General features: G+C 46.1%; 2 protein-coding genes across 9 annotated transcripts in view; one reads left to right on the forward strand and one right to left on the reverse strand.

Annotated features, from left to right (window-relative positions):
• The window catches only part of CLK3 (CDC like kinase 3), a 28921-nt gene extending 12621 nt beyond the window's left edge, over positions 1-16300 (reverse strand). The window contains exons 1-2 of one of the 2 annotated variants that reach the window (XM_044979913.1): positions 16139-16300; positions 12437-12585 (exon numbers count right to left, since the gene is read on the reverse strand). In XM_044979913.1, coding sequence (XP_044835848.1) covers positions 12437-12585 — 149 coding nt within the window. In that variant the 5' untranslated portion in view covers positions 16139-16300. Of the gene's footprint in view, positions 1-12436; positions 12586-15987; positions 16056-16138 lie in introns of those variants that run through there. The other variant, XM_044979914.1, reaches the window with a different exon arrangement.
• Positions 16301-20890: 4590 nt separating this feature from the next.
• LOC123344212 (protein lava lamp) overlaps positions 20891-21955 on the forward strand; it is a 42715-nt gene continuing 41650 nt past the window's right edge. For 5 of the 7 annotated variants that reach the window (XM_044980140.1, XM_044980141.1, XM_044980136.1 and 2 more), the window contains exon 1: positions 20894-21502. The gene's annotated coding sequence lies outside the window, so the exon portion shown is untranslated. Of the gene's footprint in view, positions 21503-21541; positions 21881-21955 lie in introns of all 7 variants that reach the window. The other 2 variants (XM_044980137.1, XM_044980143.1) reach the window with 2 other exon arrangements.

The raw sequence follows: 21955 nt of genomic DNA on the forward strand, positions 1-21955 counted from the left end.
CAACATGCTTGTTAACAGCAAAGATGTTTTTAAATAAATAAATACAGAGAGGTGAGAAATAACAGACCTCAACCCTATTGTTCCTCTGCACATGTGTACACAGAGTCAATCCCTTACTTCTCTCTAAAAGTGGAAAGTTTCAAAAAGTTCAATGAATAGAAGATTGTTGGGAGCTGAATAGACCTGGACAAGGAGAAGAAGTCTGCAGATAAATGTGAGAAGGGAGGAACAGGCAAGTAGAAACAAAAGTGAAACTGTTTGAACAACATATTCCAGAAGTCTTGAGGTCTTTCTGAGTGTAGCCTTCATTGATTTGAGATCTCTCATACCATTCTCTCACTAGAAGGGAAAACCTATAATGGCAGCAGGCCGTAAGAGAGACCCAGTTTGGGAATAAGAACCATTCAAGAAATATATGTTTGCTGATGATGTTTTAAAGAAATCACACCAGTGAACTGGTGGAAGTCACTTAAGCACTTGGATTCAGAGACTGTTGAAGTGATAATCTCACTTTTAACAGCAGTAGCTTCTTCTGCCAGTGTAGAAATATTTTCTTCCTTTGAACTAATTCATTCCAAATTGAGAAATCGTTTGGGACCTGAAAAAGCAGGAAAGCTTGTTTTTCTTTTCCAGATTATGAAAGAACAGGAAAATGAAGGTGAAGACGACTGAGTCAGCTGCAGAAGCCAATATTTTAAGCTTCTCATGTTGACCCAGTCAATTTAATTTTTTTTAAATATTTCATTTAACTATTTTTGTTAAAAACAATTTTAACAAAAACAAACCTGATTTTAAAAAACTTGAATGTTTAAATTCAAAAATTCATATGCTGGTTTTGTTAAAATATTATATGTTTGCTGTTAAAGAAAAAAATCCAGAATACACAACGTTGTTGTTTTAGTTAAATAAAACTATTTAAATGTCTGTCTGGTGATGTTCTCCTCCTAATACAACATGGCAAGAAAATCCTCCAAATATTAATGATTAACGTGTTGAATTGGAGATAGTTCTCCTCCCAATGACTTCATAAATATCTGCTTCAGTTACCTTTGGTAAATGAAATAACCAAACAATCATTCATTTTCTGATATAGCTGTAAAACTAATCTGAAAAGTATTCTAAATAAATCACTTAAAAATATGTATAGTGTGCACCTTCTAAAAATGAAACCTACATCTCTCTCTGAGTTGTGAGGAGTATGTATTAAGGTTATAACAACCAACAAGAACGCACTTTTATGTAGAAATCCATGATTAAATTGAGTCTTCCTGGCTAGTGATTTAAATAATGACTTAAATCAAATCCACCCTGGTCTCTGATGACAAAATAACTAGCTCTGTGGATGAGGGGAAAACAGTGGATGTGTTATTCCTTGACTTTAGCAAAGCGTTTGATACGGTCTCCTACAGTATTTCTTGCAAGTTAAAGAAGTATGGGCTAGATGAATGGACCATAAGGTGGACAGAAAGCTGGCTAGATCGTCGGGCTCAATGAGTAGTGATCAATGGCTCTGTGTCTAGTTGGCAGCCGGTATCAAGTGGAGTGCCCGAAGGGTCGGTCCTGGGGCCGGTTTTGTTCAGTATCTTCATTAATGATCTGGAGGATGGCATGGTCAGCAAGTTTTGCAAATGTCACTAAACTGGGAGGAGTGGTAGATACGCTGGAGGGTAGGGATAGGATACAGAGGGACCTACACAAATGAGAGGATTGGGCCAAAAGAAATCTGATGAGGATCAACAAGGACAAGGGCAGAGTCCTGCACTTAGGACGGAAGAATTCCATGCACTGCTACAGACTAGGGAATGAATGGCTAGGCAGCAGTTCTGCAGAAAAGACCTAGGGGTTACAGTGGATGAGAAGCTGGATATGAGTCAACAGTGTCCCCTTGTTGCCAAGAAGGCTAACGGCATTTTGTGCTGTATAAGTAGGAGCATTGCCAGCAGATCAAGGGATGTGATCATTCCCTTCTATTCAACATTGGTGAAGCCTCATCTGGAGTACTGTGTCCAGTTTTGGGCCCCACACTACAAGAACGATTTGGAAAAATTGGAAAGAGTCCAGCAGAGGGCAACAAAAATGATTAGGGGACTGGAGCACATGACTTATGAGGAGAGGCTGAGGGAACCGGGATTGTTTAGTGGGCAGAAGAGAAGAATGAGGGGGGATTTGATAGCTGCTTTTAACTACCTGAAAGGGGGTTCCAAAGAGGATGGATCTAGACTGTTCTCAGTGGTACCAGATGACAAGTTGGTCTCAAGTGGGGGAGGTTTAGGTTGGATATTAGGAAAAACTTTTTCACTAGGAGGGTGGTGAAGAACTGGAATGGGTTACCCAGGGAGGTGGTGGAATCTCCTTCCTTAGATGTTTTTAAGGTCAGGCTTGAGGAAGCCCTGGCTAGGATGATTTAGTTGGGGATTGGTCCTGCTTTGAGCAGGGGGCTGGACTAGATGACCTCCTGAGGTCCCTTCTAACCGTAATATTCTATGATTCTATGACTGGTCAATAACATCAAAGTTATACCTAAAGAAGAGCTGCGTGTGGCTCAGAAGCTTCTCTCTCTTACCAACAGAAGTTGGTCCAACAAGAAAGATTACCTCACGTACCTTGTCTCTCTAGTCTGGGACTGACCAGCGATAACATTGCATACAGTTATACAACGTTTAGAGTAAATTTTAGACCAATATAGTAACAAGCAGATTTTTATGCTAAGTGTCAAAGGATGCTAGACCTTCCACCTTTATCAGCTACAAACTTCTCTTCCACAATTATTTATAAATTGAAGCCTGAACCTCAGTACTAAGTGCTTCCGTTTTTAAATAGCACAATAATATAATGATGTTACTACTTTAAAAAAAAAAAAAGGGAGGGGGGAGAGAGTTCCACAAATCTGGTCAAGCTTCTCCTGACAGACCAGACTGCTGTGATCCAAACAGTGAATCCCACTGTGACCCGGGTCCAGTACAGATTAAGGAACTTGCAGGCTAATTGACCCAGATTCAACCTTTAGAAACATATTGATAGATAGATAGATAGATGTTTGTTTGTGTGTGTTTACTAGGGCTTTCAATTAATCAGTTAACTCTCACGATTAACAAAAAAAATTAATCACCGTTAATCACACTGAAACAATAGAATACCAACTGAAATTTATTATTTTTGGATTTTTTCTACATTTTCAAATATATTGATTTCTATTACAACACAGAATACAAAGCATACAGTGCTCACTTTATATTACTTTTGATTACAAATATTTACACTGTACAAATGATAAACAAAGGAAATAGTATTTTTTAATTCACCAGTGTAATCTCTTTATTGTGAAAGCGTAACTTACAAATGTAGATTTTTTTGTTACATAACTGTATTTAAAAACAAAATGTAAAACTGTAGAGCCTACAAATCCACTCAATCCTACTTCTTGTTCAGCCAACTGCTAAGGCAAACAAGTTTGTTTACATTTACGAGACATACTGCTGACTGCTTCTTATTTACAATGTCACATGAAAGTGAGAACAGGCATTCACATGGCGCTTTTGTAGCCGGCGTTGCAAGGTATTTACATGCCAGATATGCTAACTGTTCATATGCCCCTTCATGCTTCCATGCTGATGATGCTCGTTAAAAAAATAATGCATTACATTTGTTTCTGAACTCCTTGGGGGAGAACTGTACATCTTCTGTCCATTTTACCCGCATTCTGCAATATATTTAACATTATAGCAGTCTCTGATGATGACCCAGCACACATTTATTTTAAAACCACTTTCACAGCAGATTTGACAAAACGCAAATAAGGTGCCAATGTGAGATTTCCAAGGGTAGCTACAGCACTCGACCCAAGGTTTAAGAATCTGAAGTGCCTTCCAAAATCTGAGAAGGATGAGGTGTGGAGCATGCTTCCAGATGTCTTAAAAAAGTAACACTCTGATGCGGAAACTACAGAACCCAAACCACAAAAAAAGAATATCAACCTTCTGCTGGTGGCATCTGACTCAGATGATTAAATGAACATGCATCGGTCCGCAAGGCTTTGGATCATTATTGAGCAGAACCCATCATCAGCATGGACGCATGTCTTCTGAAATGGTGGTTGACGCATGAAGGGACATATGAATCTTTAACACATCTGGCATGTAAATATCTTGCGATGCTGGCTACAACAGTGCCATGCGAACACTTGTTCTCACTTTCAGGTGACATTGTGAACAAGACATGAGCACCATTATCTCCTGCAAATTGTAACCAAAATTGTTTGTCTGAGCGATTGGCTGAAGTAGGACTGAGTGGACTTGTAGGCTCTAAAGTTTTACATTGTTTTATTTTTAAATGCAGTTATTTTTTGTACAAAATTCTACATTTGTAAGTTCAACTTTCATTATAAAGTATAAGAGAGGTAGCCATGTTAGTCTGGATCTGTAAAAAGCAACAAAGAGTCCTGTGGCACCTTACAGACTAACAGATGTATTGGAGCATAAGCTTTCTTAGGTGCGTCTGACGAAGTGAGTATTCACCCACGAAAGCTCATGCTCCAATACATCTGTTAGTCTATAAGGTGCCACGGGACTCTGTTGCTTTTTTCATTATAAAGATATTGCACTACAGTACACCTCTACCCAGATATAACGCCATCCTCGGGAGCCAAAAAATCGTACCACATTATAGGTGAAACCGCGTTATATTGAACTTGCTTTGATCCACTGGAGTGCGCAGCCCCGCCCCCCCCGGAGCGCTGCTTTACTGCGTTATATCCGAATTCGTGTTATATCGGGGTAGAGGTGTACTTGCATTAGATGAATTGCAATGTACTATTTTGTTTTTTACAGTGCAAATATTTGTAATAAAAAAAATATAAAGTGAGCACTATAAACTTTGTATTGTGTTGTAATTGAAATTAATATATTTGAAAATGTAGAAAACATCCAAAAATATTTAAATAAATGGTATTCTATTATTGTTTAACAGCACGATTAATCGCAATTAATTTTTTTAATCGCTTGACAGCACCAGTGTATACATATATGCTGTTAGAATGTAATCAAACAGTTCCTGTCTATCACTGGATTCTCTTAATTCAGAGATAAAAAACGGTTACCTACCTTTCATAACTGTTGTTCTTTGGGATGTGTTACTCATGTCCACTCCAAGTAGGTGTGCGCGCGCTGCACGCACAGTCATCGGACGGTTTTTCCCTTAGCGGTACCCGTCGGGTCGGCTGTGGAGCCCCCTGGAGTGGCACCTTTATGGTGGTGTATATAAGTCCCTGCCGACCCGCTGCCTCTTCAGTTCCTTCTTGCCGGATACTCCCGGGTGGGTCTTGCAATGGACATGAGAGCACATCTCAAAGAACAACAGTGACAAAAGGTTTTTCTTCTTCAAATGATTGTTCATGTCAATTCCACGTAGGTGACTCCCAAGCAGTCCCCCAAAGGACGGGTCAGAGTTCACCGAATTGCAGACTGAAACACTGCTCTACCAAATGCGGCATCGTCTCTAGCCTGCAGAGTGATGGCTTAGTGCAACAAAGGTGTGAACCAATGACCACGTCACCGCCTTGCAGATGTCCTGAATGGGGACCGTGAGCCAGAAACGCTACACAGGAAGCTTGCGCTCTTGTGGAGTGCGTCGTCAACGGTGGAGCCGGAATCTTTGCCAAGTGATGGATCACGGCCTGTATCAGGACGTGACCCAAGAAGAGATTCTTCAGGATGAGACAGGAAGACCTTTCATCCTCTTGGTAATGGACATGAATAGCTGCATTGACCTTCTAAATGGCTTTGTCCACTCAATGTAAAAAGCTAGCACGCATCTAACATCCAAGGAATGGAGTGTGAGTTCCCTGTTAGCATGTGGCTTGCGGCAGAATACCAGCAGAAAGATGTCCTGATTCGCATGAAATTGCGAGACTACCTTTGTGAGGAAAGCCAGGTGTGGTTGTAACTGCACCTTGTCCTTATAAAACACGGTATAAGGGCTCTCGGATGTCAGAGATTTGAGCTTAGACTAGTCTGGCCGATGTTATAGCCACTAGGAACGCTACTTTCCACGAAAGGTACAGGAGCGAGCAAATTGCCAGGGGCTTAAAGGGAAGGCCCATCAGCCTAGAGAGCACCAAACTAAGAGCCCTTTTGGGGGGAGGGGGGGGGGGGAGATCAGTTGCCACACTTGAGAGTACAGTCTGTCTAGACCAGGGGCGGGCAAACTTTTTGGCCTGAGGGCCGCATCGGGTTTCGTAAATTGTATGGAGGGCCGGTTAGGGGAGGGGGTCATGGCCCAGCCCCCACCTCCTATCTACCACCCCCCCCCGGCCAGGACTCCTGCCCCATCCAACTGCCCCATTCCCTGATGGTCCCTCTGGGACCCCTGCCCCATCCACACACACCTGCTCCCTGTCCCCTGACTGCCCCTGGGCCCCTGCCGCCCCATCCAACCCCTCCTCTCATTCCTGACGGCCCTCCCGGGACCCCTGCCCCATCCACACCCCTTCTCCCTGTCCCCAACTGCCCCCAGAACCCCTGCCCCTCACTGCCCCCTGCCACTCCACCCAACCCCCCTCCTTCCTGACTACCCCCCGGGACCCCTGCCCCCATTCAACCCCCTGTTCCCCCCAACCCCTATCCACACCCCCGCCCCCTGACCACCACCCCGGACTCTCCTGCCCTCTATCCAACCCACCCTGCTCCCTGCCTCCTTACCGTGCTGCCTGGAGCACCAGTGGCTGGCAGTGTTACAGCCGCGCCACCCGGCTGGAGCCGGGACATGCCACCACCGCCACCGCGCAGCTCAGAGCACTGGGTCAGGCCGGGCTCTGCAGCTGCACTGCCCAAGGAGCTCACAGCAGAGCCTTGTGCCGGCTCCGGCAGTGGAGCGAGCGAGCGAGCTGAGGCTGTGGGCGAGGGGACTGGCTCCATCTAGTGTTGAAACTGAGAAGTGCAACAGAGTTGAGCTCAAGCACCATGTGCGGGCCATATTCAATTATATTTTCAGAATTTGCTGCGGGCCAATAAAAACTGACCCGCGGGCCGCAGTTGGCCCGCGGGCCGTAGTTTGGACACCCCTGGTCTAGACCCTTGAGAAAATGGCCTACGCTAGAGTTAGGAAACACTGAATGGCCCATTGATCCGGGGTGGAAAGCCGAAATTGCAGCCAGGTGAACCTTTATTGACGATACTGCCAACCCATGCTGTTTTAACTGGCGTAAATAGTCCAGGATGAAGGGACTTGAGGTCTGCAATGGAGGAGAGCCCTTCTGAAGTGACCAAATTGTAAACTTCTTCCACTTAGCCAGATAAGTGGCAAGAGTGGAAGGCTTTCTGCTGCTGAGAACCTCCCTAACCAAGTCTGAGCATGCAAGCTCAGAGTTAGAGGTGTGTCCACAGACAGGTCCAGCAGCGTGGTGAACCAGTGTTGATGTGACCACGCTGGAGCTATCAAGATTAATGATGTTTTGTCCTTTCGGACCTTGAGAAGGACTTTGTGGATAAGAAGGAATGGTGGATATGCATACAGCAGGCACCCTTTCAGGGAAAGGAGGAAGGCGTCTGCGAGGAAGCCCTGGCAATGATTCAGGAAGGAGCAGAACTGCTGACACTTCCCGTTGTGTCATGTCACAAACAAGCCTACCTGGGGACAGCCCCATCTTTGGAAAATACTGATGGGGACAGCTAGGCGAAGAGACCACTCGTGGCCATGAAAGGATCTGCGGAGGCGGTCGGCCAGTTCATTCTGTGAACCTGGAAGGTACAACGCCTCCAATTGTACTGACTGGGTGATGCAAAATTCCCCACAGCTTGATGGCTTTCAGTGGGAGAGGAGCAAGCACCACCCTGTTTGTTTATATAAAACATGGCTGTGGTGTTGTCTGTCGAAACTGACACACATCTGCCCTGAAGATGGTTTGAAATGTCTGGCAAGCAAGGTGCACTGCACACAGCTCCTTGATGTTGATGTGCAGCAAAAGTTCTGCCTAGGACCACAGACCTTGAGTCCTGAGGTCGCCTAAGTGTGCTCTCCATCCCATCACTGACGCATCTGACACTAGTGACAGCGTCATTTGAGTTTTGGAGAAGGGTATTCCCGCACATACTGTTTGTGGGTCAAGCCACCACTGGAGGGACTCGAGAACTTGAAGGATAAGAGTGACAGGTCTGTCCAGGTAGTCTTGGTTTGGCCTATAGACCAGGGCCAGCCAAGCCTGCAGGGGATGAAGCTGCAGTCTGGCATGCTGTACCACTTACATGCAAGCAGCCATAGGTCCAAATCATTTTAGGCAATTCCACACCATCATGGTTGGGAATCCGCTGAGATCGTTTATGATGGCGCTCATGGCAAGGAAACAAGCTTCCAGAAGAAAAGCCCTGGCCTGCATGGAGTTTAGAGTGCCAATAAACTCTATCCTCTAAGTGGGGTTATAGTTGACTTTGCCATGTTCAGAATGAGGCCAAACTTGAGGAACATCATGCACACCAGGCTCATATGGTTCTCCACTTGACAGGCTCCAGCTCACCCCTGGTGACATATTCTCTAATGTACTGTCTTAGATTCTAATCAGATTTCAGGAATAGAATTGGGTGATGACAACATGCATTTCCTGATCATGGCTAATAGCTTCAAAATTATAAGTCCTTGATATGGAAGTAAATGGGTTTAATTTGCTTCTGAGCCTCTTGTTAAACTTTGACTCCATATCCGATTACGACCCCTTTCTAAAATACTGAGATACCTTAAGTATTGATGAAAGAGAACTCTCTGCCCTGGAGTCAGTGTTTCTCAGTACTGATAGCAAGGAGTGAATTAAATCTCTAATGTCAAACCAAGTTGTCATCTGAAATTGCTGCTCATATTTAGTTAGTTAGGGTGGAGTGAAAGTGTTACCTTAAAATTTTAAAAAATAGAGCTGTTTTAGTTAAGCTATATGTGTTCTTTCCTAATTTGGCCCTGCTTCAATTCCAGCCTTGTTCAGAGTATCCATTGGAACAAACCAAAAATATTGCATAGGTGCAAATAGATACAGCATAGGCACTAAGAATCTGCTGCAGGGATCTGTGCTGGGAACTGTGGGGATGGGAACTGTAACGTTTGCAAATAGTGCTGCATGCCGATGTGGTACATTGTGTGCATCTGAAACAAGATAGGGGAAAAACCTTTTGACGACTGTGGATGCGGCGCACACACACCTGCTTGGAATTGAGATGAGCAATCACTCAAAGAAAAAGATATTAATGTTTAAATGAACTGTAAATATAGTGATATCACTGTCTCAATTTCTCTTTGAAGTATGTAGCAAATCACCCGCAAATGGTGGGAGATAGGCAACTGCCTTATGATAATCCATGTGGCTAATTACCAGTGAGAATATAGGTTACTTCAAAAGCCTATTGTTCACCTAAGGACGGGTGCTGTCAAGAGGCTTCAAAAAAATCTCTATACAAACTCTTGATCTTGAACTGATCCTTTCATCTCAGATCTACTTAAGCTTCATTCAGGGGAAGTTTGAGGTGTAAGACTGAGATCTCCAGTGCCACCTGGACTGCCCCGATACTGAATATTTGGACACTGAACTATAACCCTGACGAACTGATTCTGGAAAGGACTCTTTGCAACTCTGAAGTTCACTATCTCTACTATAAAACTGACCTAAACACTCTAGTTATAGCTGTATGTATAATGATCTTTTAACCAATACTATCTCTGTTTTCTTTTTAAATAAATTTTAGTTTAGCTGATAAAATTTGGCTGCACGCATGTATTTGGGTAAGATCTGAAATATTCATTAACCTGGTAAGGTAATGTGTCCAATCTGTTGGGACTCATAGAACTTTTTATTTGATGAACAAGATTTTCAGTAAGCCCCATCATATCTGACTTGGTTGTCTGGAGCCTAAGGCGGCGTTGCTTTAAGCCTTAAAGTTTATGGGAACTGTGTTTTTGGCACCTTGGTAACCAGTATGGCATTATGGAAGCTGTTTTGTTGCTGGCTTGGTAAATCTAAGTATCAGAATAACCACCAGTTTGGGGGATTGTCTGCCCCATTCTTTACAGTTTGCAATCTCAGTGTGGCTCCCCTGGGACCCCAGGCACACCCACATTCCCTTAGCTTGCTGGGTCTGGGCAAGGTTTAGGCACTGTCCCAGGCTCTACGTACATACTCCAGATGCAGACCTCATGTCTGATATCCCTCTTGGCAGAGGCAATGCCATGGTCTAAATGCCTGCTACCCGCTACTCCCACAACAAAAGCAAACCCATCTCTTCCCCTTTCTGGCCCTTGTGTCTGAGTCCTGAGTTTATGTCCCCTACCAACACCTGGATTCTTTGTTCTGCTGGTGATTTTGCACACTCCACTTCATCAGCCCCCTGAAGAGAAATTTAGTCAAACTGGTTTTCCTGCTCAGGCAACCTCCTTAGCACACCCATTGTCAGGTTAGAGCACAATTGTGAAGGTTAACTCCTCCATTTATTAGGTCTAGGAAAGACATGCTATAGTACTGTTAGCAAATGTTTGCTTCCATATCCACACAGGCATTCCATGATAATTTCATATCAACCAGAATTCATAAGTTGTACATACAGATTCCCCATATGGTCATAGTGGTGTATGATACAGAATGAGAAGTCAGTGTTTATGTAGGAAAGCTTGTAGTTCATAAAGACAAAGGTCAGTTTATTGCCCTTTCACATTCAAAGTGAGCGTGTCTTATATTTTAAGATTGTCTGAAGTTTACTTTATACATGTATTCTTGATGTGCAGTTAACCACAACTTGATGCCATTCAATATTTACATAAGAGCAACCAATCATATCTTTAATCATAATTTTGGGAGCTGCTAATGTTCCAGTTTGTCATGTCTCGATTGTCTTCATTTTTCTCCCTCTTTGCCAACCAAGGGGCCAATTGTTGCCAAGCAGGATAGTGATTTCACTTGATTCATTAGATACTGGACCAAGACCAACTAATTTAACACAGGCTGCCAAACAGATGGCACCAACTTTAGGTCACTACTGACCTTGGTTGAAACTGAAATATAGATCTCAGATTCCTAGACTTTAAGGCCAGAAGGGACCATCACGTTCATCTAGTCCAGAGATCTCAAAGCCAAATCACCACGAGGGCCACATGAGGACTAGTACATTGGCCTAAGGGATGCATCACTGACACCGTCTCATACAAAGATACAAAAGCCCCCCACCTCTGTTCCCCACCCTGCCCCCACTCCACCCCTTCCATGAAGCCCCACCCCTGCCCCGCCTCTTCCCACTACTTCCCTGCCCCTATTCCAACCCCTTCCCCAAATCCCTGCCCTGCCTCCTTCCCTGAGCTCACTGCATCCCCATTCCTCCCTCCTGGAAAGTCCTAGGCACTGCCAAACAGTTGTTTGGCAGCGGGAAGCGCTAGGAGGTAGGCGGAGGAGCAGGGACACAGCGCGCTCGGGGGTGGGGGGGGGGAGCTATGGCGAGCAGCAGGAAATAACTCCGTGTGCCGCGTGTTTGAGACCCCTGATCTAGTCTGACCTCCTGCACATTGCAGGCCAGTAAGCCCATTACCTCTGGCTGAATTACTCAAGTCTTCAAATCTTGATATAAAGACTTCAAGAACAACCAAAAAGAAAAATCAACAATGGAAAGATTAAAGAATTTAAGGGTCAGCTGGATACACTTTTTATTGCCTTTGCACTAGCAAACTGCAGTTGCAAGTTGAACCAGGCAGACTACACCTGTGCAAGCTGCTATGCTGACTAGCTATCTTGTTTCAGATGCACACAGTGTACCACATCGGCATGCAGCACTATTTGCAAACGTTACAGTTCCCATCCCCACAGTTCCCAGCACAGATCCCTGCAGCAGATTCTTAGTGCCTATGCTGTATCTATTTGCACCTATGCAATATTTTTGGTTTGTTCCAATGGATACTCTGAACAAGGCTGGAATTGAAGCAGGGCCAAATTAGGAAAGAACACATATAGCTTAACTAAAACAGCTCTATTTTTTAAAATTTTAAGGTAACACTTTCACTCCACCCCAACTAACTAAATATGAGCAGCAATTTCAGACGACAACTTGGTTTGACATTAGAGATTTAATTCACTCCTTGCTATCAGTACTGAGAAACACTGACTCCAGGGCAGAGAGTTCTCTTTCATCAATACTTAAGGTATCTCAGTATTTTAGAAAGGGGTCGTAATCGGATATGGAGTCAAAGTTTAACAAGAGGCTCAGAAGCAAATAAACCCATTTACTTCCATATCAAGGACTTATAATTTTGAAGCTATTAGCCATGATCAGGAAATGCATGTCGTCATCACCCAATTCTATTCCTGAAATCTGATTAGAATCTAAGACAGTACATTAGAGAATATGTCACCCAGACATATATACCCTCCCATTCCAGAATAGGTGCTTAGAGGAGAATCCCAGCCTCAGATTAAACCAACTCTCACCTTCTAGACCGTGATCTCCTTGGAAGATCCCTTTGAGGCTGGTATCGCAGTCTTCCTTCATACTCTCTGCTATGAGACCTCCTCCTCTTCCATTTGTGACTCATGTAGGTCTCCTGCTCAGGGGATTGAAATCTCTTGCAGTGATGCATCTAGGGACATAAGAAAGGCACTTCAAGTAAAAACTGTCATTTCCTCTATGGGCAAACATTTCTAGTTTCCTACACCCAGATCCCCACCAACTTCTACACAGAGTTCAGGAGCTCCAACATTCTCTGGAACTAACTGTTCACATTTTACCAACTTTTTGAAAGCCTCTTACAGCTCACTGCATAATAAGCAAAAAGCATGAAAACAGAAACCATGCCTGAAGAGCTGGAGGAAAGTCCCATAAAAGCCATCACCAGCAATATTAATAAGTTATAATTTTTAAAAGGCTTCACAAAGCAAGCAATGCATGTAACCAAACCCCAAACACATTACAGGTACACCATCAACATAAAAATCACCTTTTTTCTAAAAAGTTTTATACCCTCTTTTGTTACAAACACCTAAAATTACTGTAACTGAAAGAGGCTAGGAAAAACTTTTCCCTGTATTTATTTCAAGTTTATTTGCTTTACAATAAATTGTAATCTGTTTCACTGTTTCCTCCCTATACCGGTTAGTTTACCCTGTTTCACAAAAGCAACAGAGATGAGAACACACTGTTAAACAGGAAAAGTGATTGTAAAACTACGGAAATTGGCAGGGAGACGCAGGAGCAGATGTAGGACTTGACACTATTTTAACTTTTTAAAAACTGATTACATTAAATAAAGTGTCCCTTTACTACAAAAGAGCACTGCTGCTCTGTTAAAAAAGATAAATGACACCTAAATAATTAGACACAAAAGGGATGTGGATGGCTCAGAGTATTTGTAAGTAGATTCAGAGCCTTTCACTTCTTGATCACAGTTAGAATCCAGTCTATATTAATATGGTGTGAAAAAAAATCAGTACTTCCTAACAGCTTTTCACTGACATGCAAAATGGTGTTCCTGTGGACTGGAGTTCTTATTTGCAGAAAAAAACAGATTTCAACTGTATCTGTTAGGGAATCTTACACACACACGTATCTGAAAGACAAGTGAGAATGCAGTGGCCAGAGTAGAGAGTGATTATCCAGCATCCTCTCTCACCGCTTTGCCCTGCTCCAGTGCAAAGCAGCCATAAATCCTGGTTTAAATGGCCTCAGGAGGATTCCCTGACATAAGGAAAGCCTCTAGTGGCATAAAGAAGTCATAGCACTTCTTACGCGTCTCAGAAAGAGGCCTGGACAACCTGCACAATGACGCCCAGCTCCTCAAAAATCCTTGTTGGTACTTCATATAAGACAGTATCCTGAAGGCTACTCTCGCTTGGATCAGCCTGGGTGCCAGTTCCAGGATCAGGGAGCATCTGAGGACAGCTTGGCCAGCTTAAAGAACATGGGCCAGATCTTCTTTTAAGAAATTAACTATCACTGTTACACTGGGACTGGAACAAACTATAAGCCTCTTAAAAGGCCACCATCAGATCAATTTAGGGCCAAAGTGTAAGTTATAACATGTTACCGTTTTTAAAAAAAAAAAAACAAGACCAACCATTTCCATGTTTTTGTTGTTTTGTTTTGTTTTGTTTTTTTTAAGAAAAATTCCAGTGAAACAGCTTATTTGGATTTAAACCCTACGGGTAGATTTATTTAATCAAGGTGATTTAAGTCATCATTTTTAAACTTGTTTTGCATTTGTATTTTTTAGTCATTTTCCTAAAGAAAGGTTCATTCAGATCAATTGGTATAACCATGAAAATGAGCTGCTTTGCAACCAAATATAAAATTTCGTGTAAAGGCAATACTACTTTTTGCTATCCGGGGAGGTATGCCATACCTATTCACATTTATTTAAGCAATTATATAGTTTAAAACACATGTATTCAGATTCTTAATTTCTACACTTACTTCCTGATTCTGTATATAATTTAAAAAAATCACCATTTAATGCATTAAAATTTGAGGAGGGCTCACTGATGCCGCATTTTGGGTTTATTTACACGATTTTAATAGATTATAATAAGTTTAAGCATTACCATGGGTAATAATTTCTAATTTAATTTTAAACATATTTTTAAAAGAAAATATATTTTAAATCAAATCTGATTTAAATAAAAAAATTAAAAATTAAAAATAATTTATTGTTATCCTCTCAGTATCCCTTGCAGTAGTATTCACAACTCAAACCCCACAGAACTGGACGAATTCATAAGAGCTAGAAAATAAAACTAAGTCGATCTTCTTTGGTAGAGAAATGCAAAATGTAGACAGTATAAATGTGGAAAGCCTGTCAGATTTTGAAAGCCCTCAAGTCGGGTTAAAAAAAAAAATCAAGTTAAAAAAAAGCAAAAGCTTATCTTTCACTAATAATCCCCTAGAACAAAGCAATCATTCCTGGTTTCTCCCTCCTCTTGTATGGATTTTCTAAATTTCTTCTGCTGCCTTATTTCTACTTTATCTCCACCTTCTGTCTGAGATACTAGTGCCATTCTTTTGAGGTGCAGAGCCTTAACCAAGGGTGTCAATGGTTCCTCCTATCATATTCTACCATCCCATCATGGTGATCTCAGATCTACCTGAAGAGTTCTAGATAAAGCTTCTACTGGACCCATCAGCTGTTTCTTCAGATAGTGAAAACAGTGATTAGGGAACAATGCAAAACACTACTTCCCTCAAGGCGAGTGTCGGCCTCCTGATTGAGGGACTAAAGTACAGCCCACAGTGTTCAGCCTCTAAGAACACTTCCCCTCCCTTCATCCACTTGACTCCCCAATCTGTGTATCCACGTCTCATTCTGCCAATCCAGATAGACACAGAAACAAAATCTCCCAAACCACTCTGTGACAAACGGGTTTCCAGTTGCTGCTTTAACAGAACCCAGTCGGAAGCACAGTGTTCCTCAATGCAGTATATTACAAAGAGGTGCACTTGGTCGTTATCTGAGAGTTGCAAAAAAAAAAAAAAGGACTTTGGTCTCTTTGCATCCTTCATTTGATCATAGTAATGAAGACTTTTAAATGGACATAGCTGACAATCTAAAAGTAAAACCCTTCTATCTCACCCAGTACAATTATATTATTTCTACAACATCTTCATCGGCAGACTTTCCAAAACCGGGGCTCAGCTGTGAAAACCCTTATGAATTTCAAACCCCTCCCATCTGAAAGGAACCTGCGGAGGAATTGGTTCCAGACACACACTCTACAGCATAAACAAAGCAGGCCCAGAGGCGGGGGGCAGGGAAGGGAGGGCGCCCCAGACCTCCAGGGCGAGAGGGGGTCAGCCCGAGGGCGGGGGGCAGGGAAGGGGGCGCCCGGTGACCCTCAGTTTATGGGGGATCAGCCCCAGAGGCCGGAGACAGGGAAGGGGGCGCCCCGGACCCTCGGTTTATGGGGGATCAGCCCCGGGGGGGGCAGGAAGGGGGGCGCCCCGGGACCCGCGGAGCAGCAGCGGGGAAGCCCGCGGAGGGAGGCGCTCAGACCTGGCGCTAGGGAAGCGCGTCTCGGCCCTCAGGCCCGGCCCGTGCCTCATCCGGGTCTCTCCCCCTCCCCCACTCCGAGTTCCCGGATGTTATTGCCCCGCTCGCGCTCCCCGCCTCCGGGGGCTGTCGCGGCCGGGCGCCCCGCACTCACCGTCCCGCACCCCCTCAGAGCTGCGCTCGGCGGGTCCGCTCAGGCCCTGCGCCGCCGCCGCCGCTGCTTCCGCTTCCGGCTAGACCTGCGGCGCGAGCGGGCACCCCGCAGCCACCTCTTCCAAGCACGACCCGAGCTGCGCGCGCAGCGCCTCCCTGCTGACAACCCGTTACGCCAGCAAGAGCGGCTCCCCCTCCGAGCCCTACCTACGCTCCTGGCTCCTCTAACCGCCCGCTCTATGCTCTTGGAGGACTCCTTTGCGAAAACCCCCTTCCTCCCGGGCACGTGGCGGCCGGGAGAGGGCAGGCAGGGGCTCGGCGCAGAACAGGGCACCGCTGTAGCGTGCCCGCCCGCCTGCCCGCGCATTCGGTTTCCTTGCATAACAGCCATTAATGGGTTGTATTTGTTGCCAGGGGTCGCTTGGCACAAGCCCAGCCCGTGCCATGGTCCCCTACATTCGCACCCCGCCTTCGGGAGCGCTCCCCTTGCCCTGAGCCACAACCCGGCTGCAGGTTATAGCTGCACCGCCCAGGCCGTGCCTGGCTGCAGGGCCGCGGAGCGATACCTCTGAGCGAAAAGCTCTGTAGCACTTTGGACCTTAAGGGTCTCACCTGCAGGGAGCAGCTTTCAGGAGCCGGATCATCTCTCGGTGGAATTTTTAAGAGACCCTCTAGAATTGTGTATCAGGGATAGAATTCTCTCTTAAACGCTGTAGGGTGGTTTAAAGTTCCATGCAAAGGATCTCATCTGCACTAAAGGGAATCCATTAACCTCCTGTCTAGCCTATTGAAAAAACAAAACAAGAAATTTCAGTTGCTACACTTGGCCCTGAATACCCCTGCCAATTTTTGACCTAGATCTTCTCCTCTCAAGGGATTCAAGAAGGAGGATTCCCCCTCCTTGTCCTGTCAAGTGGGTCAGGATCCCCCTTCCCCCATATACAGGCAAGGATGGTGGGTCCCCAGGATTCAAAGCATCTGCAGGCCGCTGGGTGACTCTTGACAGCTTCTATGTCCCCCAACCTCTGCTTTTGCCAAGACCTTCTCCTAGCAGTTGTTCACCCGGAACTCCCCTGATCTGTGAGTGGGATCAATAAAGAACCCTAAGCGTGTATATTACAGTATCTAATGCTTGAGACAGGAACTTCTTTTCTATAAAGTGAAACGAATGAAAGAATGTTATATGCTAGCCCACAGTGCAGATTTGATTTAAATCACTGGTCAGGAAGACTTGATTTAATCATGGCTTTCTACATAAAAGTGCATTCTTGTTGGTTGTTACAACCTTAATACATATTCTTCACAACTCAGAGATAGATGTAGGTTTCATTTTTAGAAGGTACACACTACATATTTTTAAGTGATTTATTTTGAAAACTTCAGATTAGTTTTACAGCTATATCAGAAAATGAATGATTGGTTATTTCATTTACCAAACATAATTGAAGCAGATATTTATGAAGTCCTTGGGCTGTGAACTATCTCCAATTCAACAGGCTAATCATTAATATTTGGAGGATTTTCTTGCCATGCTGTATTAGGAGGAGAACATCATCAAACAGACATTTAAATCATTTTATTTAGCTAAAACAACAATGTTGTGTATTCTGGATTTTTTTCTTCAACAGCAAACATATAATATTTTAACCAAACAAGCATGTCTCTCGCTTCTCACATTTATCTCCAGACTTCTTCTCCCTGTCCAGATCTATTCCACCCTGAACAATCTTCTATTAATTGAACTTTTTGAAACTTTGCACTTTTAGAGAGAGGTAAGGGATTGACTCTGTGTACACAAATTTGCAGAGGGAGTTGAGGTCTGTTATTTCTCACCTCTCTATATTATTTATTTAAGAACATTTTGCTGTTAACAAGCATATTACCTCCAGAGACACAAATCCACAGCTTGAGAACTGCAAAACTAAGCATCTCTGAGGGTATCTTCTAGACCAGGGGTCTCAAACTCAAATGACCCCGAGGGCCGCATGAGGACTAGTGCATTGGCCCGAGGGCCGCATCACTGACACGCCCCCTTGCTGCCCCTGGCCCCACCCCCAATCCACCCCTTCCATGAGGCCCCGCCCCTGCCCTGTCTCTTCTCCACCTCCTCCCCTAAGCGCGTGGCTCCCCGCTCCTCCCCGCTCCCTCCTGGAAAGTGCTAAGCGCCACCAACAGCTGTTTGGTGGCTTGGCGGCGGGTCCCGGAACAGAAGGGGCCCCCCACCGCCGAAGACCGGGCTGCGCTTCGGCGGCGGCGGGTCCCTCTTTTCCCCACCCCGGCCGGTCCCGCTTCCCTCCCCCACCCCCGGCCCGGCCCGGCGGGTCTCGCTTCCCTCCCCCACCCCACAGCCCGGCCCGGCCCGGCGGGTCTCGCTTCCCTTCCCCCCCCCCCCGGCCTGGCCCGGCCCCGGCGGGTCCCGCTTCCCTTCCCCCCACCCCCGGCCCGGCCCGGCGGGTCTCGCTTCCCTCCCCCACCCCACGGCCCGGCCCGGCCCGGCGGGTCTCGCTTCCCTTCCCCCCCCCACACGGCCCGGCCCCAGCCCCGGCGGGTCCCGCTTCCCACCCAGGCCCCGGCCCGGCCCCGGCGGCTCCCGCTTTCCCCCCCCCCCTTACCCGAGCTCGTCTCCAGCGAGGGCTGAGCTTCGTCCCGCTCAGAGCCACGTGGTGAGGGGGCGGGGCTGGGAGCTCCACGCCGAGCGCAGCGCTCAGCCCAGAGCTCCCAGCCCCGCCCCCTCCCCATGCGGCTCGGATCGGGGCGGGGCTCAGGCGCTCGGACGGAGACGCGCTCGGGTAAGGGGGGTAAGGGGGGGGGAAAGGCTCCAGGAGAGGGGCGGAGGCGGGAGCCTCCGCTTTTCTCTTGGGAGCCCCTGCGGAGCCTGGGGCCTGGGGCAAATTGCCCCCTTTGCCCCCCCCTCTGGGCGGCCCTGGGGAGCTCCGCGGGCCGCAGGGAAGAGCTCCGCGGGCCGCATGTTTGAGACCCCTGTTCTAGACTGAGCACTGAGCCCCATTGGGTAGATAGAAAGATTAACCTAAATAATCTATACAGAAGCCCCTGAACCCCACCCCCCAAGATTGAATCCCTAATCCATGAATATTTACAAAACTTTTCTTAAACATTACATGAATCCCTTTTCCATGATGACATATCTTTGAGCTATAATATATATTAATTAAAACTATCTTTAGATAGGTTTTTTCCTAAAAAAAAGCATTTTATCAAAAAAATCTGATTTAAATAAAAAAAATCCGATTTTTTTTTAAATAATTGATTTTTATCCACCCTGCTAGCCCAGGGTGGCAATGTTTGGGTCACAAACAGTGCTGGAGAATGATTGCTTTGTTTGCTTTTCCAAGGGAATTGATAAGATCATGGAAATGTTGCTATTGACCTTTTGTTTTGTAAAATCTTGTGTTTACAAAGAACTAAATTTGAGGTAATTTGTGACCTGACAAGACCCCATTGGGTCAGAGACGGGCCTAGTGTCTCCCTTATTCTGGACCTGCTGAGGGCAGGTTTATCTCCTGATGCAGGCTGGGGTAGCTCTGCTTGAACTTGCCTGCTGCACGGTTGCAAAATCGTTGGGGTGCAGCACTGCCCCCCACTCCCGCTATGAAATGCTCCAGCACACACCCCCAGCCTAAAATGCTCCCTTCACTGGGGCCCACTGCGGTACATGTAGGTGAACCGCCCCCCTCACCTGCTCTAAAATGCCCAAGCCAGCCACTGCCCTCAAAGTGCCTCCAGCGCTGGGGCTTTCTGCAGCATGGGGGAGAAGAGGCGGGAGAGCCAGCTCTGCAGCTCCGTCAGAGGGCCTCCTGTGCCATGAGTATGCCTTGGGCGGGGGCTTACAGCCTCTGTGCTCACTTACCTCTGGTTACTCAGTGTTGCCAACCCTTGTGATCTGATCATGAGTCTCACAATATTTGGTGTTTTCCTTAAAGCCCCAGCTCCTGGAGTCATGTGAGTATGTGAGACGCTCAGCTTTCGTTTTTATAAAAAGCTTCTCACCCTCATGGTTGCAGAGAAAAGCTTGAAAAGTCTTGAAGAAAAATGAAAAGAACCCAACATGTATTTTACAAAAAATCTCATATTTTTGTGGCCTGACTCATGAGTTTTGAACATGGAGGGTTGGCAGCTTTTATCCCTGGATCCAGCAATCCCTGGCATGGCTGGTTTGTCAGCATTCAGAGAGGAGTTGGATTCCCAGCCCCCTTTTCCCCTTTGAGTGCAAACATGAGTGTCAATGAAAAGCTAATAAAGGGATCAGTGGTTGCTGCTATTAATAGCCGGTGAGTCATGTACGGTATGTAAAAGAGACTTGATGGACGTTTTGGGAGGTAATTGTTGTCGGCAGGCTTGTGCAGGCAATGGGGAATGTGGAGTGCTAGGTAAATGGTGTCTGTAAAGGGATGTATAGATTGAGCGGCAGGTGAAAAGACAGCACACCTATAGCTGCAAATGAACTAAGAGGGGATTGAAAGAAAACTGCCACGTAACAGACACAATTTTCTACCTGTTGCATTTCATTCTCGAGAAGAGTAAATTACTCAACAGAGATTTTAAGCTACTTACATCAAATCTTTAAAATAATTAAAAACCAAATAGGAAGTTGCCATTTCCCCCTGCTTCGCCACTGTCCTGTCACGTGGCCGTGGGCAAGTCATTTTATGTCTCAGGGCCTGTTTTCCCTCTAGGTAGATTGGAAGTTCTTTGGGGCAGTATCTTATTTTTTTTACATCTGAGCACTTTTCCAGTCATATGTTCAAGGGCAGATCAGATTTCTTTGTTTTAACAAGACAGTTCCTGCAGGAAGGCTGAGCCAGAGAAATGAAAGCAGAGTTTAGTTGTGGAGGAGGGTTTAGGCTGGGGGATCTGGTTAGTTGCAAATTCACTGGCTGTGGCGACCCTCACCCCCCACTCACATAGGATCTCAGCTGCGCCACCACGATTCCTCTATCCCTGGGGCCCAGGATGGAAGCGGGGGAGGCAGGAGTGGGGCAGTTCTACTTTCATTCCCAGGGAAGTGCTGAGCACAGAGTGAGAGGGATAGTGGCAGGAGAGGAGAGGGGCCCAGGGTGCGTGGGGAAGCGTGGGCCTGCTGCGGCTGGTGAGTAACTCTGCCAGGCGCCCCTGCGGCTCCCCCAGCTGACAGCCGCCTACGCTTCACAATCGGAGCCAGTTTATCAGGAGAGGGGGAACAGGCACTTTGAAGCTTGTTGCCATCTCGGTTGCCGTGGCAGCAGCAGTCCTGTGTTTCCTGACACGGGGAGCGGTGGTGAGTACAGCAGCTGAGCTGAACGAAGAGACACCCAGGCAATTCAGTCGGTTGGGGTCCCCGAGAGCCTGTGGGGAGACTCGCGGATGGGTAAGTCACTTACCAGCGCTCTGCTTCCACTCTCACCAGTGCCTGCGTTTCTCCTAGCCAGAGCTTGGAGCAGAGGGTGCAGCCACTTCATGTTCACCAGGTCTTGGTCTTTTCCTATCACACACCCTGTGTTGGCAAAGGCAGGGTGTTGTGAATAGAGATGGGGTCCAGTTTGGAGCTCTAGGGCCACCTGGGGGCAAAGGTTCCTCCTTTGGACTCTCCCCTGCTGGGAGCTGACGTTGCCAAGGAACCACCGAGCCTTATCTGCCCACTTGTGTTCTACCTCCAAGTCCATGGTCAGAGCCTCCCGCCTCCCTCTGCAGCATCGTCGCCTGTGTCAGACACGTCTACAGGGATGTTTGCTGTGGGGTTGATCAGGTGAGCTCTGTGACTGGTAGGGGAGAGTGGCCTTCAGCCTTGCGAGTGAGGTGGGATATAGACGTTCCTGGTGCG

This window comes from Mauremys mutica, chromosome 11, assembly GCF_020497125.1.
Source record: "Mauremys mutica isolate MM-2020 ecotype Southern chromosome 11, ASM2049712v1, whole genome shotgun sequence".
NCBI lineage: Eukaryota > Metazoa > Chordata > Testudines > Geoemydidae > Mauremys > Mauremys mutica.